This window comes from Corvus hawaiiensis, chromosome 22 (assembly GCF_020740725.1).
Source record: "Corvus hawaiiensis isolate bCorHaw1 chromosome 22, bCorHaw1.pri.cur, whole genome shotgun sequence".
Taxonomy (NCBI): domain Eukaryota; kingdom Metazoa; phylum Chordata; class Aves; order Passeriformes; family Corvidae; genus Corvus; species Corvus hawaiiensis.
This window is the reverse complement of record NC_063234.1, coordinates 5181256-5202497: the sequence shown is the minus strand read 5'-3', so window position 1 is coordinate 5202497 and position 21242 is coordinate 5181256. Positions and strand designations below refer to the sequence as shown.

The following is a 21242-nucleotide window of genomic DNA, read 5'->3' as shown; positions in this document are numbered from 1 at the left end:
ACAGATTTTCTTTTTGTTACATTAGTTATTTTATCACTTTATGTAAGGCAGTAGTACTAGTTGAAGTAATGAAAACAAAGGTATAAGATTTTGTTATCCACATAAAATATATCTAAATGACATGAAAATGACCATAAAATATAAATAAATATAAATATATCTATAAATAAATAAAATATATCTAAATTACATGTAAAACGACCTGTAAAATGTAACTGGAAATTAAGACGTTATCTTTGTTATTAACACAGTAACCTTTTTTTTTCCTGATGGTAACTAGTTTTAAGCCATTGCTACATTTTCACAAGTATGCAACAAAAGCTTTAAACCATCTTCCTTGTTGATCACAATGAACAAATATACCAAGGTAAATTGCTGAATCAAGACAGCTCTCGGATCATGTTTCCAAGAGCACCTGCAGTGTATTTAATGGATTGAAGTGACATAATTAAATGGATTCACAAATATTTAATAATAAGAATGAGAAGTGTATGTACCAGTAAATAAATACCAGTACCAGAGTGGCATGGAGGGAGAGAATTTTGCCAGTCTGTGGCATAAATGAGGTTTTATTTCTTCTTCCATGTGTGATTTCAAATACTGTGTCAGCTACAGCCAGTTCAAACCCTGATGACTGGCTGTGTGATGTATCTCAGTGAGATCCCGTGGCACCAGTGTTGCTCTCCCTCCTGTCTGTCCTCTTTGGGCTACAGAAAGATTTCCCGAGAAGTTCAGTATGTTGGCTTTTCTTACAATGCCTAAAATCATCGGGATCCTGTGTGTTGTTACCACAGGATAATGTCACTATCCAGGAGCTCTCCAATGGCTAAAATGCATAAATAGATCAAGAAAGGCAGCAAGAAAGTAATTCTTGGTTTTCTACCTCTCTTCATTTCTTGCTTTCCTTATTTTAACCATGAGATTCTCTGTATTTTTCATTGCGGGAAATGCCTTCATTTCTCTTCTCTTTTTTATTTTGTACCCCAAGGTATGCAGCATGTATCTCAACCAGCCCTGTTTTTGGTGCTCCTCAGGTTCCTTGTGAAGTTTCAAGCTCTGGTGTTGTTTCATCCAGCTAATGAACAAGAATTTGGTGATTTTTTTGTCAGCATACTGCAATGCTCTTGATGCCTTTTCACTGGTCCTAAAAGTATGAGCCAGATACAGTTAGGTGATGAAAAGGGGTTACCTTTATGAGGATCCTTACAATGCACAAAATGCTAGATGGAAAGTGCCAAAGATGCACACATAACATAAAGCAGATACAATTTTTATATGTTTAGCAAATTAACATAACTCACAAGAATCCCCAATTAGAGACATAGGTGATGAGGTAATTCCTCCCTGGTTCTACCCTTTTCTGAAACCCTTCACCCTCTTAGATAGGAACTAAACTTTGTTTCTGAAAATGTGTCTCGAAGAGGTGGTTTCAACCTTGGCTCCCAGAGAGCCTAACCTTGGACCCCCAGGGCTTGGAGCTGCTAGGGAATTTATTTTGTCTTTCTGTCTAATAGAGTGGGTAAAATGGTAGCTACGAATACAATAATAGGCTACAGAGCTACAAATATATATGTAAAGAATATAGAGAATGTATAAAGGCAAAAATCAATTTGGCATTACTCTGAATAGTAACACTAACAGGCACTGAAATACAGATTTTAGACAAGGTATTTTAACGTATCCTTTACAATTTCATGGTCTCTTTTATCTGTCTGACAGAAGTTTAGAGGTTACACTTCTCATGAAAAAGCCATGGTAAAGTACAACCTGAGACTAAAACCAATTACTTCAAAATTAGAAAATATCATGAGTATGTTTGCTTGAGCACATGTGTACCAATGCTCCTTCTGTAGTATTCAGTTTCTGCTTCCTTTGCTAGGCCCTTACTGTTAGAGCACAGTGAATAGACACTGCTGAAGGGATGTTTTGGGCACGTGGTGGAGACTTTCCCTCGTGGCTTAGTTGGGTCTCTGGATTCTCTTGCTCCCGGCATTTGAACAACCCCTGACTTACAGGACATTCTCTGAATTAGTTAAAATAGAAAATGTGAAGAAGGCTTGTCTGAGGGCATTGCTACGTTTAACACCTAAAGCAAAAAGTGATCCAGACGTCAGAGACAGATATGTGTAATCAAATAAACATTATAAATAATAACAGCATGCTCACAGGGGCCTCCCCTTTTTTTTTCTGACAGACATTGTCCTTCGATGGAAGATCAGAGAATCAGTGGTTGGTTGTTTGCTTCTATTTGTTCTGTGGGGTTTTTTTTCATATTAACATAGGGGATTATTTTCTAGGAAATAGAGCCACCACATAGAGTACAGTAGCGTGGGTTTGTTATAAAATGGAGGTGCTTCTTCCAGTTACTGATAGGGCTTCTTTTGGAAAACCCCTTTTGTTGTATTTGAAATCAAAACACACAAAGTCTGAAATAATGCATTCACTTGGGAATGCATACAGGCTGTGATACTCCTGTGTAACAACCTCTCCACCCTCTTTATTGATGTTGCTTTTATTACACACTTGTAATAACACTTTGTCATGTAACAGCCTTTCTGAAAAGCCAGCAGCAACAATAAGCACTTTCCACTTCCTATCCTTTTAAACATCTAGTTCAATCAAGAAAGAACTTAAGAATTAAGAAGTTCCAGGAAGAATGGCAGCTGGGAACCCTGGTTTCACTTTGGATGTATGAGTGGATTTTTTCTTCTGAGGAGCACCCTGGAGCCTTTCTCTCAGTGAGTCCACGAGCAGCGTGTCCCTTTATCCAAGTCGTCTTGTAAAACTGTAAAAACTTAATGACATTGCCTTCTCAGACAAATTTGATTGAAGTTATCCAACAGCTTAAAAAATTACCAATACCATTCATTAAAAAGGAACTAATATACGTGTATATATAAAAAATGCTCAGTACACTCGTTTCAGTCTTACTTTCTCTGGAAAATGGGCCAGAAAACTCTCCCTGGTGCCAGTTCTGGGAAAGTCTTTCACACACAGATTTTTGTACTCACATAAGTAATGTTTGCATCAGATACTTTGACTTCAGCAGTGTAACTCAAACCTTCCAGGCTCTCTCTGATGTTGGTGCCTGTCCTTTTGCTAGAAAAGCTTGGATAGGACCTGATCAGAGAAAAAAAAACACAGAGGGGAGGGGAAAAAAGACAAACAGAGCTCATCAATTGCCCTACTATGCCATTTGAAACCGCGTTAATAAATTGGGAGGATTGCCTAATGGCATATTATTACAGAAGATTAAGGTGTTTTCTAGCCTATTATTTAGTTAGGAAAATCAAGAATGTAATAATCTGACATTGAAATACTCAGTTGTCTCTAGACCCATAAGGCATACCTACCCCGAGAGCTTCTACAGCTAAGAGAGCTTAGAATCTGAGCAGCACCCTAGCAGAGCGAAGAGAGATTTGCTGTGTGTCACATACACCATGTGCAGTGTGCTGAAAATGCCTGGGGCTTATACGATGGCATTCTGGAGAAAGAAACTGAGGTAGCTAAAATGTTGCAGCTGTGAGTTGAAGATATTTACACAGGGTCCCTGTGGAATGCTCATCTTTGGTGGTTGTGATGGCACTGAGGTGGCTGTGGATCTTTAGTAAAATAATAATTTATCCGACTTTCAATATTTTTTCATTTCTTTTGTTATTGTTGATAAGGGTGAGAAGCAAAGAAAACACAACCCAGAGGTGTGAGAATTCAAATTGTCATTATTTTCCTGTGTACCTCAGAGGGTTTTCAAGGCACTTTGCCCTTTTTGAAGTGGCTAACCTTCACTTTTGACAAACTTCTAGGGCAGATAAGGAAGCTTCACGACACCTTCAACCAATTGAAGTATTTCCAGGCATCAGAACAAAAACCATCCTGAGTAACCAGTGAAAGTAGTGAAATTATGCGTAGCAGTCCTAAGGATGATTATCATCAACAGGAATTAGTTTGTCTTGGGACTGGAGGAAAGGGAAGGTTTCTCAAGGGGAAGGTCTGTAGTATGTTGGTGTTTTAAGTGGCAATGTGTAAAGCTTCAATCTTAGTGGAGTCACCCTGGTTGATTCTGAGTCTTCACCCACTCATCCAAACAGTAGTAAAATGACTGTACTGAAAGAATTAGTGTTTCTTACTGGGAACTTTCTTGAGGCTTGGTTGAAACTCTTGAAAAAGTGACGACTGGACGGGGCAGGGCTTGGATGTGTGCCTGGCCAAGGCATTGGCGTGGTGAAGTGCTCTCTGAGGGCAGCCCAGATGACTCAGGAGCCTGTGCATAGCCAGCCGTGTGCCTTGGGTGACAACCTTGATTCTCACAACTGACTCGCACTGGGACTAGACATTGAAGCAGTTTTGTTTTGTTCTATTTTTACTTTTCTCTTTTGGGGCAGCCCCCCTCCCCCTTCCTTCCAAATTGTTTTCTCAACTCAGTTGAGTCTCAAAGCCTGTCTCCTGCTTGTCTTGAACAGCTGGAATGGGTCTGGACTGAATGAACAGGCAAGGAGCATGACTTGGTGGGACCCTGGAAGAATCTCAGCTACCAGAAGGAACAAACTGTCTGTCTCACCTGTGACGCTGGGAGCCAGGGACATTTAACACCACCTCAGATGGCTGCCTGTAGCCTGCCTCTGGGACTGTGGCTCCTGCTGTTTCTCCACGACATCCAAACAGCCCCACAGGTAAGACAGGGGGACACCAGGATCCTGCAGCTCCTCAGGATGCAGGAGCTTCGTGAGGTCTAGGGGCACCTGGGGCTGCAGGGCCATCCTGCCCTGCAGCTGGCTGTTGGGGTGGGTGTCCACAGAAGCAGGGTTTGTGCAACACAGGGGGATAAAGGTGGTGAGCAGAGCTCTCAGGAGATAAAGGTATATAGCCAGGAGAGTTTGCCCTCTCTGAGATCTTTAAAGGCAGGAGCATGGGATAGGAGCTATGATCTGCATCTTGTTGGCACTGCTAGAGCTGCTGCAGCTCCAGGCACACCACAGCTGGGGAGTGAGGAAAGGTTTGATAGGGGTGGGGGGCTTTTGCTTTTGTCTGCATGCTCGGTGACAGGCACATTCCTTGCAGAGCTTGGTTCAGAGGGCTGCTGCCCACTCTTCTGATGCAAGTCAGGAGGCACAAATTGAAAGGTGTAGAGGCTAAACAATAACAGACCTTCCTCTTTACACCCCCCACCCTACTGACACTGACTTCCTCATGAATCCACTATTATTTCTGAATCAAAAATCACTTTAAGTAGACACAGCCCACTAGCTGCACTCAGCTGATTCTGTAGATGCACACCAGCTCCCCATTCCAATTGTACCAGCTCTTGTGGGTTTGCTTCCACCCCCATACTGCCACTTACCCCCTCCTCCTGTGGATCACATGGCAGTGAGCCCTCAGTACCTGGCATAAATCCAGGTGATTTCCCTGACTGACACTTGGAAGTACACATTAAAAAAAAAAAAGGTCAGGCACAGAGACTCAGCACAGGTAAAGTCAAGTAGGTGAGTAATTGCATGGAGTGTTGGATCGGAAATGAGCCCTTACAGTGGAAATACAAGCATATATTAGCCTAAGACACCTGTCTATACACTGTAACTGAAAAATCCAGCACATCACTTGGGCTGCTGGATTGTTTTAAAAGACACTGACTCCAGTTAGATCTTTGAAAATAACCAAGTCCTGTACCCTCTTCATAGACATTTGAAAAAGATATTCTTGGTTCTTTTGGAAAGAGTAGGAGTTTGCTCTTGTGTCTTTAGTCGTAAATTCCCCTCCCACATTGCAAGTTTGCTTTACTTTCCCCAGGCTATCTGTCCTGCCACTGTCTCCTTCCTGAAATACAGAGGCATAAGTATTCTATGGGTTTGAAGCCTGTAATCCTTGCTCACCAGAGGAATATTTGGGAGGGCATTCAGATAAGTTTGTCCAGTGTGCTGAATGCAGACTGCTTTAAGAGGAAAGCCAGCAGAAAATAAAGGATGATATTTTTTCTCTTTGACATCACTTTTGGTGGTTTGTTCACAAAATGAAAGGGACAGAGAGAAAATTTGGTTTTCTGATACTCATTGTCAATATTCAGACTCACCATAAAATTATCAGTTACCTGGAATAAATACACAGACCTCGTGGGGATAAGCAGCTGGCTTTGCACTGTCCTTCTGCATTGCCTCTCTTACAGCAATACTTGCTCTTACTGCTAGTGGAGTACAAGTGATACTGTCTAATGTGAGCAAGTCACTGCTTACTGGTCATATTTTTAAACCATGTTCCATCTTACCTTAGTTCACAGTTTGGGTTTTGTTTCTTTTTATATTCAGAGAACTCTCACTTGTTGGTAATGTCTTTACTATCAAGCAAATGAAGCATGACTATTGAAGCTGTAGATTATCAGCTTTTTCTATACTGTCAGAATTTGGATAGAAGTTTGACAGACAGTTAACTGTTTTGCTGCAGTATTAGTCAGTTCTAGAATAGCCACTGCTGGTAGATTTTTTTTTTACGGTAATATGCTTTCTTCCTGACTTACAGCTCATTTGTAGCAAGCTGATTTCTTACTCTGCCTCACAATCACTTTTTCTCTATGAGTTCAAAAGACCATAAATAAATGAGTCAAACCTTGTCCTGACTGAATTGCAGAGTAGCCCACTGAATTCAGCACCACCTTTACAAATGCAATTAAATTGGAATAGCAAACATTTTTGTAGAAATAAGGAAAGTGAGAAGAGCTATAAAAAGCCTGTTTTTAAAACAAATTCTCTCAAGTAAGCGTTGAAAAACCCAAATACTTCTGACCTACATGTTTGCTTTATTTAATTGGTTCTTGATCTGCAATGCATTTAGAAAAGAAAAAAATAGTTGACCTTCTGGGTCACTGAAAGCTCTAAACCACTGCATCCCTGTGCATCCTGTCACAGAGCAGTCCAAGCAGGACAGGGATTGTGGTCTTTCCTTTCACAAGATGTATTGCAGCTCCTGCTAAATCCAAAACCTTTATTTGAAGAGAGAGACAGAGAGAAGGATAAAGGCCTACTGTCCACCACAGCCAGATGTCTTACTCCAACGTCTGTGATCTTCCTTGAGTATTAAAGGGGTTTTTTACAATATACGTTAACAAACAGAAGTCTAAGTTCTAATGACAGTAGCAGATGTTATTGGGATAAAACTGGTATTTCTTCATTGACCCCTTAGAGAATGATGGGAACCAACCTTCCTGCCGAGTTAAAAGCAGAACTTTGCATCATTGTGTTGCTGTTACAAGTCACAGTAGGAGTCAGACAGCTTTAGGATTTAGAGGGAAAAAGATGACAAGAATGGGGTATCGTGACTGATGCTGAGTATTGACATGAACGTTATTTATCACTGAAAGGATCCATACTAATTTTTATACTCATGAAACAGCTCTACTGAACAGATGGTGACTTACAGATATTTTGCAGATACTTACAGATAGAAGTGGTGGGGCCTTCAAGAAGGTGGTTTTTACTCATAGACATCCTGCCATGATTTGTTAAAATGAATTCCTTTCACAGAAGAGCACCTTGGGTTTGGCTCAGTAACAGTACTGGTGGCTACAAAGCTGTGCTTGTAGTTGGACACGTGACAGCAGCATTTGTTGAGGAGTCATGAATGATATGTGTAATGTAGGTGGCTGTATGCAGAGCTGCCCTCCCGTGGAAAGGGGAAAAATAAGGTTGAGTACTCTCTCATATGTGTATCTGCATAATTTGTTTAGTATGTAGGCCTAGTTCATGCAGTGATTTATCACTGCACTACCATCAAGTCAAATTCATAATCAGAATGTGCACTACTGTAACCAGGAGCAGAATCTAATACTAAACTCCTGATGTTCATGTTCTTGGCAAGGTAATTTTTTAAAAAGCTGTTATCTCACATTTTTACACAGACACTATTCCTTTATTTAAACCCCAAAACAGACAATTAAATAAGCTGTAAGCTTATGTGCTGCATAAGTAATTCAATAATTCAAGGGTTCATGTCGGCGATTGAATGACGTACCCAGACCGGCAGGGAATCTGAATAGTTTATTCAAAGGAATGAGCTGGTGTTATACATTTTTGCAAGGCACAGTATTTCCTTATATGACGTGACCTGTTCTGTGTTGCCACATCAGCAGCACACTTCCTTCTATGGGATGATCACTCTCTGTTACCTGTCCATCAGCTCCCGGCAGGCTCCTCTCCATAAGGGTCTGCCGTGTGACACCTCCTCCCCCCAGGGTCCAGTGGAGACAAGCTTCTGTGTGCCGCCATGTGCTCCTTTGTGCTGCCATGTGCCTCTGCAGGCAGGTCTTACAGCTCACAACCCAATTCTACCTTATAATTCCCCATAGGTTCACACCCTTGTTTAAAATTCAGCTTCATTTGCAGCCAGAGTTGGTTGCCCAGGAGAACCAGGAAGAGAATATCAGGTATTTGTGGTGATTTCCCACAGCTCTTGCAGAGAAACTAATCCAGGCTGACTTAGCTATAGCCAGGATGCTATTGTTTCTTAAATTTTCTTTATAAAACCAGTTCACTGAGTAACTCACAACTGACCTTTTGTGTGGTGACTGGTCATTTCCTGTTGTTCTGTTTAGGCTTGGAGTGTCTGCCTGGCCAGGGTACCCCTGCACACAGGCGTGAGGAGATACCACTTCCTTTTCCTCCAGTCTAGGGCTTCCTCCTCAGAACAGGAGAACAGCGGGTGCACCTTTGTAAATGTGGTTTGAGTCAGGCTGAGCAGGCAGAAACACCTGCTCTTGCCCCTACAGTCAGCTACAAAATGTGCTTGTGGGGAAGCCCAGGGATTATAGTGCAGAGATGTGTCAGAGTTCTCAGTTCTGTTACTGGACCTTGATGAAATTTAATGGCTTCAATGTGTTTCTATTTCTTGTTCTTCTGTTAATTTCTTCCTTGACTGAAAGTTCCTGTTTTCTGATGGAAGTTAAATAATTTCTGTGTTTTGTGTATATTAAACAGGAGAACAGGCCATGAAAAGAGTTAGGTAGTGAGATTCTGCACAGTGCACAAAGGCAGCAGGCAACAGCAAGTATTATTTCAAAGACCAGTGGGAAATTCATTGGCAGAAAGTGAGATGTAGAGTTTCTGAAATATTTAATTGCTCTACCAGTATCATGTGGGAAAATCTCTGGGGAATCTACTTATCGATTCTTTACCAGAAAAAAATCACTGTTCATGCCTTCTAGTAAATACTGAAAATGAAATTCAGATAACATTTTTAGGGGATTCTTAAGGGAGATGCCAAATTCAAAAATCAGATTTTCTCATCAGAACACTTGTAGCACTGTAATTTCCCAGAGCATGTAGTGGTCCAGCCATACAAAAACAAAGTCTTATTATGTGCTTCTTGTTACAAGTTGTAGCTGGGTCTCATTTTCTTAGCTAATATCAGAACTATTTTATGGTGGTGTTTTTTAACTAAACAAATATTGGTTATGTAGTGATGAAAGGTTATTTCTGGAAATCTTCACTCACAACAGAAGTGGGATCAATTATTTGAATAAGGGCTTCATCGTGTGAGTATTTGCAGCATTCTTTTCAAGGCAAAATCCTCTTGTAGGATTTGTCCCTAAATTACAAGTAAAATAATTTATTGGCTTATAATAGACACTAAGATTGCTAAATTCAAACATTATGACTGCATAAATAACAGAAAACTTGTATACTGCAAACAGGAATGACCTCTGTGGATTACACCAAATCTATGTAGATTTAGATGATGCAGAGTATGGTATCACCTCTTACTCCAGTGCACACAGAGCTGGAAATCTGTTACAGATGTAAGGGATTTTGTTCCTTTCCTTTAAAAATCCTTTGGATTTAATCCTTTAATCCAAAATTAACATGAAACAATTTTAGGACAGTGATTTTTATGCTTTTTAAAAATTTGCTAACTGCTGCAATGTTTCTAAAGGAAATGCAGTCAATAATTTAGTTGCTTTGGGGATATTTGAATTTTCAAAAAACTGTGGGCTTTTCCTTACCATCTGCAACTGCCATTGCTTGAGACAGGCATTGGGACCTGCTCTAGAACAGAATTAGTTGTTTTCTAATTGTATCTTTTGTATCTTTCAATTTCTAGACATCATTAACCCCACCTCATCCCTGTGGTACACTTGAGAATTGGTTCTATGATGAAATTTCACAAAGCTGCTGTTACCGGTGTCCCTCAGGTATGTTTATAATTCAGTCAAATTTACATGGAGCCCTTCTGTCCTGGGGTGATGTTACGAAGCCGCTTTATCCCTTACCCGTCCGCTGAATGCCCAAGGTGGGCCCGGGGGCGGGGCCGGAGCCGCGGGGCCCGACGGCTCGGGGGCTCCGGGGTCTCGGCAGGGCCTGGGAGGGGGTGCGCCGGGAGCGCTGTGCTGCTTTTTGGGTTTCTTTTGTGTTCCGGCTAGCAGGAAAAAGGTTCTGTTGGTTTTTTTCTTGTTCTTTTTCCCTTTCCTTCCCCTTGCCTCACTGCCTTCCTTCCTTCCCTCCTCGCCGGTCCGGGCAGCCTGCGGGGGGCAGCCCCGGCTGGTCCCAGCCCGTGTGTCTGTTCCCCCTCCGGGAATTTGTTGTATTTTGAGTTGGTTCCCCCCCCCCCCCCCCCCGCCCCGTTCTACTCTGTTTTGTTTGGTGTTAATAAACAGTTTGGTTTTTCCCACTTTCACTTTCTGTGAGCCACTTGTCTTACTGGTGGAGGAAAAGGGGAGGGCCTTTTCCCTTCGGAGGAGACACTCATTCCGGAGTGTTTCCTCCTGAAGTTTTGTCTCCAAAACCGAGACACCTTTTCATAGAGACAGTAGGAACCCTGTGTATCTGCAGACTTTTATTTTGTCCCTGAAGGAAAGGGCAATTTCATGAATCACTGTCTAATGTGGCTCCAGATGTGAATGTCTTCTCTGTCCTGCTCCTGTGTAGTCTACACGCAAGCCAGATAGCGTGATAGGATTTATATGGGGTTTTATCACTTCACTTGACACTGAAGCAGCCACGTCAAAGAATTCATTTCAAACTTGCCTCTGGGTGTGAATTAGCACAGTGAAATTAGGCTAAATGAGTCTCTTCTCAGAGATAAAAAATATAAAATGAAGATATAGAAAATCTGACGTTATTCTCATAGTCACAACAGTTTAGAAAGTGTCTCACATGAGAGAGGGAACAGGCCCTTGTCCGAAGAGACTAGAAGCTGGGTGTGACTCAGAGGCACATGAGGTCAGCACCAGGAAATACCTTGATGAGACAAGAGTTCTGGAAATGTCTGAAGCTGCCCCTATTGGCCAAAACCCCCTCAGTGGGTGGGCGTTTTGTGGTACTTCACCACCATCTGTATCTTCTTACAGAAATCTCTTTCATTTTTCTTAAAGGAAATTTCTGACCTGCATTTGTGTTCTGATGATACAGAGGGCTTTAGTGTTTGATTGCCAGCATTTGCATCCAGTTCCATCGGGGTTCCCACTGGGACATCCTGTACTGCTGGCCACACCACTAGAGTCCTTCAGAAGTTGTATATGTAAACCAGAGCAAGGGATGGAGAAAATGGTCCCATAAAAGAAAAAGTGGGTGGGGATGTGACTCTGACAGTCCCAAGAAAAGCTCTTTTCTTCTTCAAAACCATACTTTGCCAAAGCTCCCATCATGAGGGATGTCATAGTGAGGTTGGGTGAGAAGCAGAGATCTGATTTACACCAGGCTGCAACGAGCCACCAGTATCCATCAGTTCACCTTTGCTGATTCTTTATCACTGCATCCTCATGTCAGTGCTGAACTCCTCCACAATAAAAGTTATGAGAATCCTTTTTCATCTTAATCATCCACCACTCCTTCAAGCAATAACCTGTTCATATCTGCTACTAACTCAGCTGCTCACTGTGGAGAAAGACGAGCTTTTCTAAAAGTCCTTTTAATCAAAGGAAGGAAAGAAGGAAACATGAAACCCACTTCCCTGGGAACTTAGTAATGGCAGGACAACGGCCCTCATGGAGACTTGGTTGTCTTTTCTGTCAGCAAATGACTTTCCATCTGCCCATTCCAAAGCAGTCCCTTCCAGCTGGGATTATGTCCTGGCCCTGTACCTTAACACTTGAATGGGAAAGGCAAAAATGTCCTAGAGAAACCAAATGACTAAGAGAAGACTGTGGTAATGTGTCTAACAGGTAAACAAGCAGACAAGAACATTTCAGGATGGTTTTCTGCCCATTCTGGATAGGTATCTTGCATATTTTGCTCTTTTTTTTCTCCAGGCTATGTTAAAAAGAAAGCATGTCCTCGGGATCCAGGTGAAGACTGCATGACATGTGGACCTGATCAATATGTGAACAATGCATTCCAAAAGCCAAGATGCGATGCCTGTGTGTCATGCTCAAAAGGTTTGCTTTTCCCCACACATACCTCACAGTTATATTCTCTGCCTTTATATTTTATTTACACTTAATAAAATTTGTATTTTATTCATTTAGGATTTCCACAGCAAAATTATCCGTCCTTGGTTACTGAGTTAGACAGCAGAATGTTACCTTGCACATAATCTATGTTACTTCCTGTGTGACCTGGGAGTACCTAAAAATTCGCTCCTCCAATGCTATCCCAGCCTGGTTTCTGCTTTCTGTCTTATATTACAAGCCATTATCTACAGGCTTCTCTAATTATTCATGACTTAAATTACCATCATATGGCTTTAAATTGAAAGAGGGCAGATTTAGATTAGATACTAGGAAGAAGTACCTCCCCTGTGAGGGTGGTGAGGCCCTGACACAGCTTGCTCAGAGAAGCTGTGGCTGCCCCATCCCTGGAAGTGTTCAAGGCCAGGCTGGACAGGGCTTGGAGCACCCTGGGATAGTGGAAGGTGTCTCTGCCCATGGCAGGGGGTGGAATGAGATGAGTGTTAAGCTCATCTTCAACCCAAACCAGTCAGTGATCATGAAGAGGGACAGCACATTTTTCTGCTTCCTGAGCCTTAAAACTGGTGTTGCTCAGCTTTGGCCCTGCCTTACATTTCCCTTGCAAGGTGATCCTTTGTCACTGCATCTGTTTCTTGCCCACAGAACCTGACCTCGTGGAGAAGCAGCCCTGCTCCTTCAATTCCAGTCGTGTGTGCGAGTGCCGGCCAGGCCTGTTCTGCCGAACGAACGTTACGAACACCTGCACACGGTGCCAGCACCACTCTGCTTGCAAGCCTGGGTTTGGAGTCAAAATCAGGGGTAGGACTTCCTACCTGTCCAGCTTACCTTTCCTGGTCCTGGCCGTAGGCCTGGACCTGATGCATTTTACTTGGTCAGTCCTCAGTCGTTATTTTTATTCAGGCACCTCAACAAATGATGTCACTTGTGAGGAGTGCCCTCCTGGGACCTTCTCTGATCAGAACTCCAGCACTGACATCTGCAAACCCCACACAAAGTAAGTCTGTGCTTCTTTAATGGGACTGACTAATTAATTGAAATTAATAAAGGATGAAATAGGATATGTCACTTCTGGCGCAAAGTATACAAATTCATCTTAGAAGCAAGGGAATCACTTTGGGCTCATGTGCAGAGGTTAGAAGGCCTCTCTTTGTACCTGTTGCACAGGTCTGGACTGGAGGAACAAGGGAAGGAAGGAATCCTACTTGCCTCATTTTTAGTTAGTAAGTACAGTGGAATTGCACACCTGTGTGAGTAGCAGCTTTGCATCCAGGCCAAGAATTAATGCCACAGGGGTGAGAAGAAGGTTAATGTTTTTTACACTGAAAGCAATAATTGCAGGTGGTACAAAAATGACCAAGGGGATGTTTGTCACATGGAAAACACTTGTACCTTGTACCACAGCAGTGATACATGTTCTTTTTCATTCCCAGCTGTGCCAAGTTGAACAAAGTAATATTAAGGAAAGGAAATGCCACACATGATCAAGTTTGCCTGGACCAGTTGCCCACCTACCTCATGCCAAGCACTTTGTCCATGAGATTCAGCAATGAAACAAATAACTCTGACCTGAGGAGGTTTAAGGAGAACCTGGTGACCTTTGCTAGTGGTGACCTTTTAAGTGTCACAACAACTGAAAATCCCGATTCAACTCCGGAGGAGAAAGCTCAGGCTGGCATTTCTCCCACCTCAGCCAAGGGGGAGATGACAACAGGAGGTAACAAAGAACATTTATTCTCTCTAGCACTTTCTATTTGGAAGTATCTTTGGTAAACACAATTTTTATGTGGGAACTTCCTGCAAATCCCCTCTGACTTGTGAAATGATGTCTATGGTCCTATGTTCAAACACATAGATCTGTTCAGGGTTTCCCCTCTGCCTTTTCTCAGCCTGTCCTGTGCTCCCTCTCTGTGCTGTAGGTGTAGTGCTTTGGGCAGTGGTTCTCTCTGTGACAGTGCTTCTTGGGGGCATGCTGATATTTTGGAAATGGAAGGTTTGCAAGAAGCGGATCCTCGTCCTCAGAAGAAAGCGTGAGTTTTTCAAGCTGTAACACGTGATGTGCTGTTTGATCTGCCAGCATATGCCAAATGGGAACTCAAATATGGGGATATTTGTGGAGGTCATTGGGGAAGAGAATGTTCTCTACAGGCCAGATAAGAGTTGAAGGCAAGCTGCTCATGCAGGATGTTGGAGAACATGAAAGATGGAAGCAGCTGGGAATTTATGGAGGCAGGTGGGAAGGCAACCTACAAGTGGGGAAAGGGTAAACAGCTGCTTCTTCTCTCAGCACAGACACTAGTATTAGATTATACCTGAAGTGTTGTGTGAATAGGTTTCGGTTCTGGGAATAGGATTGGGCTTTGAGCATGAGAGGAAGGGTGATTTTTGCTGACACTGACTCCCCATAGCTTTGCCTAGAGTTAATGTGGGGTGTGCCTGCAAAACCACATTCCCTCTTTTATAGAAAGCAGGACGTGCACGTTGTAGGTTGGTTGTAGATGTGGCTGTGGTGAAGCTGTTGGAGCCTGCAGGCTTCATGGTGAGTTTGACTAAATGAAAGGTTTCTTTTATCAGCTCACCTGCATTCGGTCATCGTACACAAATATGCGCTCAAATCTCAAGGTGAGTGACTGATGGGCCAGCAGTGTCATCCTTATGTCTGAAGAATAAGTGGATAGCTTAACGTGAGATTTTATTTTATAGAATTTTAATTTAAAAAGTGGAAGTTTCTCATGTCACATGTATGTCTCTGCTGCCACCTGCACAGGCAGGGGACACGCTGGATGTGACCAGATGCCACCAGATGGCACTCTGTTCCCACGGTGGCTGAAGAGCTGGGTGATGTGTCACTGCTGGAAAACATCCGATTGATTGTGGGACAGTCAAATATGGGAGACGTGTTCAGAAAAAGAGCCTGTCCAGATCCCATAAGTGCAAGCATTTTACCCATTTAGCTGATCCCCTCTCAGCAATTCCACTTCCACTGACGGATCTATTCTCTGTTGTGTCAGATTCTCCTAATCACCACACAGCAGAGCTTTTTATACTCATTTGTTCAGGAATACAGTTTAAAGTCTCTTTGCAGCTTAATTTTCTCAAAATGGATTTTTTTTCTCCCTTGCTTGCCTTACACAATAGAAACTGTTACTGTGTAGCATTACAGAGCTGATGCTCTGAAAATAAAGGTGATTGCAAATCAGGGTGAAATTAGACAGTAGGTCTGAGTCCACCTACCTTCATGATGCTACAGAATGTTGTACACTCCCTCCTTCTCACCTCTTCTATCTCCAGTGTTCCCTGGGATCGTTAATGAAACTATGCATAAAATCCCACCCCTTAATAATCATCTGCCCGTATGATGAACTGACCTAACTTGTTAATCCAGTAGAAAATTATTAACATTTTTTCACTTTTTTTCTTTTTAATGAGCTTGTCTTGTGCTTACCTAGACAGTTTCATCTCTTCAATTTTTCATAAGATGAATACCAGTTGTGGTGTGGGGAGAGTGATGCAAAAGGCTTTGGGGACAGCAGGATCTCACAGTCTTGGCAGCAACCTGTTGCTTGTTCACCTCAGGAGTGTCATTTTAGTGTGCCCTTAGTTTTAAGAAAACCATCGTGCATGTGGGGCGGGCAGTGGAGTGGTTTAGGAAGTACATTGCTATGTGATCTTTCAGAGCTTATATTAACATTCTTGTGATTGTGCAAGGTTTCTTCTGATAATATTTTTACTTTCCATTGCAGGTTCTGATCTAGTGAACAAATGTGCAGTAAGTGTGAACAATATTCCAAAACAGATCACTTTCCATACCAAAGTAAATAATGTTATTTTCAAACGTCCTGTCCAAAAAGTGCCAGCATTTTAGTTTGGACTTCCCTCTATAATATGTAATCATTTAGGTGGGATGAGATGTATCAGGACTTGATACTTTCATGTCTTGGGCTGAGTTTAATGTGGTGTTAAATAATGTGATGCTGCCAATCTTGCATGTGAGGAGATTTGGTTTGGTGTTAAGCCATTCATGGTGCATTCCATGAGACAAGATCTGAAATCAGAGGATGAACATGCCTTTTCTTCCTTCTGGGAGAACTTTGTGAGTCAGTCCCATTTCATCTTACTGCTCCAGTCACACAGACGGGATTTGTGCTTTTCTTCTGTCTCCCTCCACATCCCTTTCCCTCTGCAGGATTTGGTGTGACTGTGATATGGGTACACAGTGGGTTTGGTTTGTCATTCCTTCAGGACATGCTCCTGGTGTTACAGTACAGTTTGCAGATGAACAGGACAAACATCAGTCAATATGGCAACAACAGAAAGCAGTTCCTCAGCTGCTGAAGTCATTACAGCTCCGTTTGATTTCCCCTCTGTCAGTGAAATTACAGCCACTTTCCACCTCTGAGTCTTCTCAGTTTATTAGGCTTGTTATCTTTAAACTGCTAAACCACTCTTTAGACTGTTCATTTCTTTTTGTTTTTAAATGAGTTCGCTTTTAAATGTTGTGCATCTGCACACACACAAGATACGACTTTTTCCAGTCACTCTGGTTGCAATCGGTTGTCATAATTTCAGCGTGTCATTGCTAATTCCTGAATTGTGAGGAGCTTCAATTCTTGCTTCTATAGTGAGTCAGACATGAGCAAGGGTTTTAAGCTGCACATTTCAAAATCTTTGTTTTTTCTTTGCCAACCTTGTGGAAACAGAAGAACATCAGAACCACCAGAAAATTCTGATGCAGGACCTTTAGCCTCTTTTACATTTTGGTTCCTCTTTTAAAGAGCTGTTTGTAATTATTTCTTCATGTATTAGGTAGTTTGAGCTTGTTTCTTCTACCTGATGCTCTGCTGAGGCAGACATTTTGAAGTTAAATCAGTTCAGCTTCTGGCTTGTTCTATTCTTCCATAGGAGCATGATAGGTCTTTGCAAAGTCTAAGAGGTAGCTAAAACATATTTTCTTCAGTGGAAATGAGGCACATTCCTGAAAATGTCATCAGAAATCTGTGAATTCAGCTTAGAAATATGGTCTTAAGTGATGCAGGAGCCTAGTTTGAAGTTCCTATACCTGTTAGGTACTTTGGAATGTTTCACTCCCTGTGACAGTGGTGCTGGGAAGTACATTCTGTTATCTCGACTGCCCCAGGAGGATTCTGTCGACCTATTGCAATGTCCAAAGTGTTTTTACACTCACCTCACTTCTGCTCTCCTGTTTGTGTTTGCAGAAGATCATACTGACCACTGAGAGTGGGCCAGAAGAGGAAGAGTTAATTGACAGAACCCTTCCTTTGGAAACCAACAATAACTTGGTATCCAGCACAGAAAAAGCACAGAGTCCTCATCGGAGCGTGACTGATGTGACACTGAGCAGTGGGAATGCCCCAGATTGCCCTGTGGATTCTCGAGTCAGAGACCACACAAATAACAGAATTGGTGAGTCTTGCTTTTTTTTCCTTTTTTCTTGTTCTTTTTTCAAATTTTCAAACATGGCACATACTGTCATTCCAAGATTACTAGTAAACTTCAAAGTGTCCAAATCTCCTAACAAAGATTGGGCTGAATCTCCAGACCTTTGACACACAAATACCTATTCATTTGAGGTAAAAACTTTCTTTTTTTCATGTTTGTCTTAGTCACTATGAATTTGACAGAAAATTTCCTTCTTTCTCCTTTTCATTCTAGAAGATGTAAATTTTACAGAAAAAACTGGAATATGTCAGCTGGAAGATGATGCTGTAATACTGGATGAGAATTGTACTTTGCTATCATTTTCTTCTCTGGGTTCATAATAATGGCTTGAAATGTGTCTCCCATATGTTCCCATAAAGTTTGACCATGGCACAGGGTGGGAGATAAAGTCAGGCAAGGAGCTTACTCATGGGGGGAGAATTGTTACCTGAGACACCATCTGCATGAGACATTCTGGCAGTGCTTCCAAACCCAGTTATGAGGTTATTTGAAGGTGTTATTTTTTACATTACAAAAGCTGACCTTTCCTTACTAAATGCCCTTTCTGTTTTTACTGTGAGGGATGGATTTGGATGAATGTGATTATTTGATTTATCATATCCAAATATCTCCAAGCAATTGACCTATGGTGTCTCATGTGCAGCATCCTTCCGAATTAAGTGCAGTGGTGCAAGCCATTGAAAAGGCCTTATTTATTTTTCTGTGAAGGAGTAAGACAACAAATCGGACCCAAGATTAATAAAAATTTGTAGTTTATTCTCAGCTAGAAAGAAACTAATTTCTTCGGGTCCTAAGACCCCAGAACTTCTGTACAGTGCTGATCCTTACCCAAAGGTTTCTTTTACATGGTGTTGTTTCTTGAAACAGCAGGAGCATAAACCTTGGATTCTTCATATCTAGATCCCAATTATTGTTTCTTCTAACAGATTCTTGTGAATATTTTCTGCCTTTTCTGTTTTGTCTTTCTCCTGTAGTCCCATCTCTAGCTCAGTGGGTTAATCCCATGGAAACTCAATCTACTTGATCTGAAATGCCAGAGTCCATGTTACATGAAAAAGAGCCATCTCTGGGGCAGCAGTGACTGTTCACCATGCTCAGCACTACTTTTTTCCTTCCTCAGAAAAACTCTACATCATGAAGGCTGACACTGTTATCGTGGGGTCCGTTTCAGAAGTGCCCAGTGGCAAGAACTGTGCTGTTAGAGGATGTGAAAGTAACCTTGATGCCCAGGAAAGCATGGAAGAGGAACTGGAAATGCACTACCCAGAGCAGGAAACAGAGTCCTTTCCAGGGAATGATGTAATGGTTCCTGTGGAAGAGGAGGGAAAGGAATTTCACCACCCTACCACTGCCACTGAGAAGTGATAACCCACAGAGATAGTGTGGGAAGATACAGAATCATCCAGTGTGACACTAAGGCTGAATTTATGACAAGGGAAGTAAACACACTGTGCCTTAGATTATTGGGAAACTCCTGGAAAACACTGAAACACATTCAAACAAGGAGAGATAGAACCTATTCCATCTAACAAATGAGACGATCATCCAAACCGTTGTCCTTCATAGCTCACATCAGATATTTCTCTTTCCCTGTCTCCCAGTATCATACTGAAAACAAATTTGAATCAAAGCTGCCTAATTTAGAGGACATCTAGATGTCAGCTGAAGTTTCACAGCTTGCTTTCTCAGTGTGAAGGAATGGATTGAAATCTATGTGTAGTTACTTCTATTAGCTGTGAAAATTCTGGCCAGGATTCTGAGTCAAGCTTGAGACTCAGCCATGTTTCTTATGTTGTTTCTATTCCAATACTTCCAATTTTGTCATATATTTTGCAGCATGTGGTATTTTCTCAAGGCCTCACTTTTGATTGAAAATGATAATAATTTTAGTTTTCCCTAGCATAAACATAACTCTCAAGTTTGTGGACTTCATGTTTCTTGAGGAATTAGGGTCAAATGGTGCCACACAGGCTCTGAAAACAGAAGGCCATAAAACAAATTGAAATCCATTGTACTTTAGGCCATTCTTTCTATTGGTTTTGAAGTCCAATTCATTTTTTTTTGACTATGTCAAATCATCAGTAAGTGTACAAAACAGCCTCTTCTGATGGAAGCCGAACTAGCTGAACATTTGGCTATTGGATGAGCTATGGGTTTAGCCCAATGTGGAGCCTGTAAAAAGAGAAATGAAGAAAAGAAACTATTTTTCTACTGAAAAAGAGGCACAGCAGTTACTTCCTATAACATTGTTAATATCTACTTGTTTTAGAATTGTTCATAATCATCAGAGTGACACTGATTTGCATATCCTGTTTGGTGGCCAACTGGCATGTGTTATGCTGTTTTTAAATCTTTCATGCTGCTTGTTCAATAACTGTAAATGTAATAGTGCTGACTATACTTTTGCACAGGACAGTGGAAAATAAGCAATATGACAAAGCGTGTCTTAATAATCAAAAACAGGAACCACAAAACCCATTGCTTGCCTTGTAGTTTTGTCCTGCTCAGAGCGCATAACAGTGGTGCAGCTGCAGCGACTTCTGTCTTAGAGCATACAAAAGGAACACGAGGACATAAAAACACCTTCTTGGGCCAGACTGGAGTTTGAGCCAAACATTTCATCTCTGACAGTCGCAGTAAGGGATTAGTTAGGAAGACCATATCTGCTGTTTGCATTCATCATAGTTCTGCAGTGGCAGCTGGCATTGGATTAAGGATTTCAAAGAGTTTGACTCAGCCTTTATTATTCTCTCATATCACCATTAGTTTTTCTTCTCTCTTTTGAATTTCCAAGAAGAATCTGCCTCCATAAGCATCTGTGGCAACAGGTTACAGATATTGTGTACTGTGTAAAGGACTTCTAGCACTTTTAAACTGGCCTCTTTATTTCAGTGAATGTCACCAGTTCTTGTCTTACAGAAGTCAGTGAGTTGCTTTTTTTTTTTTTTGCAACTTTTGCACAAAGTTGCTTTTGTGATTCCTGATTGTATCTCAGCTTTGATTGAACTAAGCCTCCAAGACAAGTTCCCATCTTTTCATACTACTCATGTACATTTGATGCTCCACTGCCTTGGTCACTTTAGTTGACCTTTCCTATATTGACTTTAACTTCACTACATACTTCATTTTAGAGAACACCAATTTGTGAATCCACAAACTGAATAACCACATTTACCTGGCTGTGATTGTTCAGGGCTGTTCTGCAACGACTAATTGTGCATTTCCATTCTGTATATTAATTAATCTTTTTTACTGGAACAGCTTTCTAAAAGAACCATAGGCATTGCAACCTGGTGGATGTGTTGTAGTTGGTTGGTTTAATAATGCTGGTAATGTCTGAATTAAAAATTACATGGATTTTAAGCCATGGTCATGCTTTTCCTGTTTGATATGTGAATGT

General features: G+C 41.6%; 1 protein-coding gene across 4 annotated transcripts; it reads left to right on the top strand.

Annotated features, from left to right (window-relative positions):
* Positions 1-2404: 2404 nt before the first annotated feature.
* On the top strand, positions 2405-21205 carry TNFRSF8 (TNF receptor superfamily member 8). Of its 4 annotated transcripts, XM_048326660.1 has the most exons (12): positions 2405-2738; positions 4461-4670; positions 10081-10171; positions 12227-12352; positions 13028-13183; positions 13286-13379; positions 13816-14099; positions 14302-14412; positions 14957-15004; positions 16126-16151; positions 17599-17806; positions 18963-21205. In XM_048326660.1, exons 2-12 carry the CDS (start codon positions 4599-4601, stop codon positions 19205-19207), a joined length of 1461 nt encoding a protein of 486 aa, XP_048182617.1. In that variant the 5' UTR covers positions 2405-2738; positions 4461-4598; the 3' UTR covers positions 19208-21205. The 4 variants fall into 4 exon arrangements, with proteins under 4 accessions (XP_048182617.1, XP_048182616.1, XP_048182619.1 ...); XM_048326659.1 differs by lacking the exon at positions 2405-2738 and having other exon boundaries at positions 4268-4670; XM_048326662.1 differs by lacking the exons at positions 2405-2738; positions 18963-21205 and adding an exon at positions 18817-18952 and having other exon boundaries at positions 4268-4670.
* Positions 21206-21242: the final 37 nt, after the last annotated feature.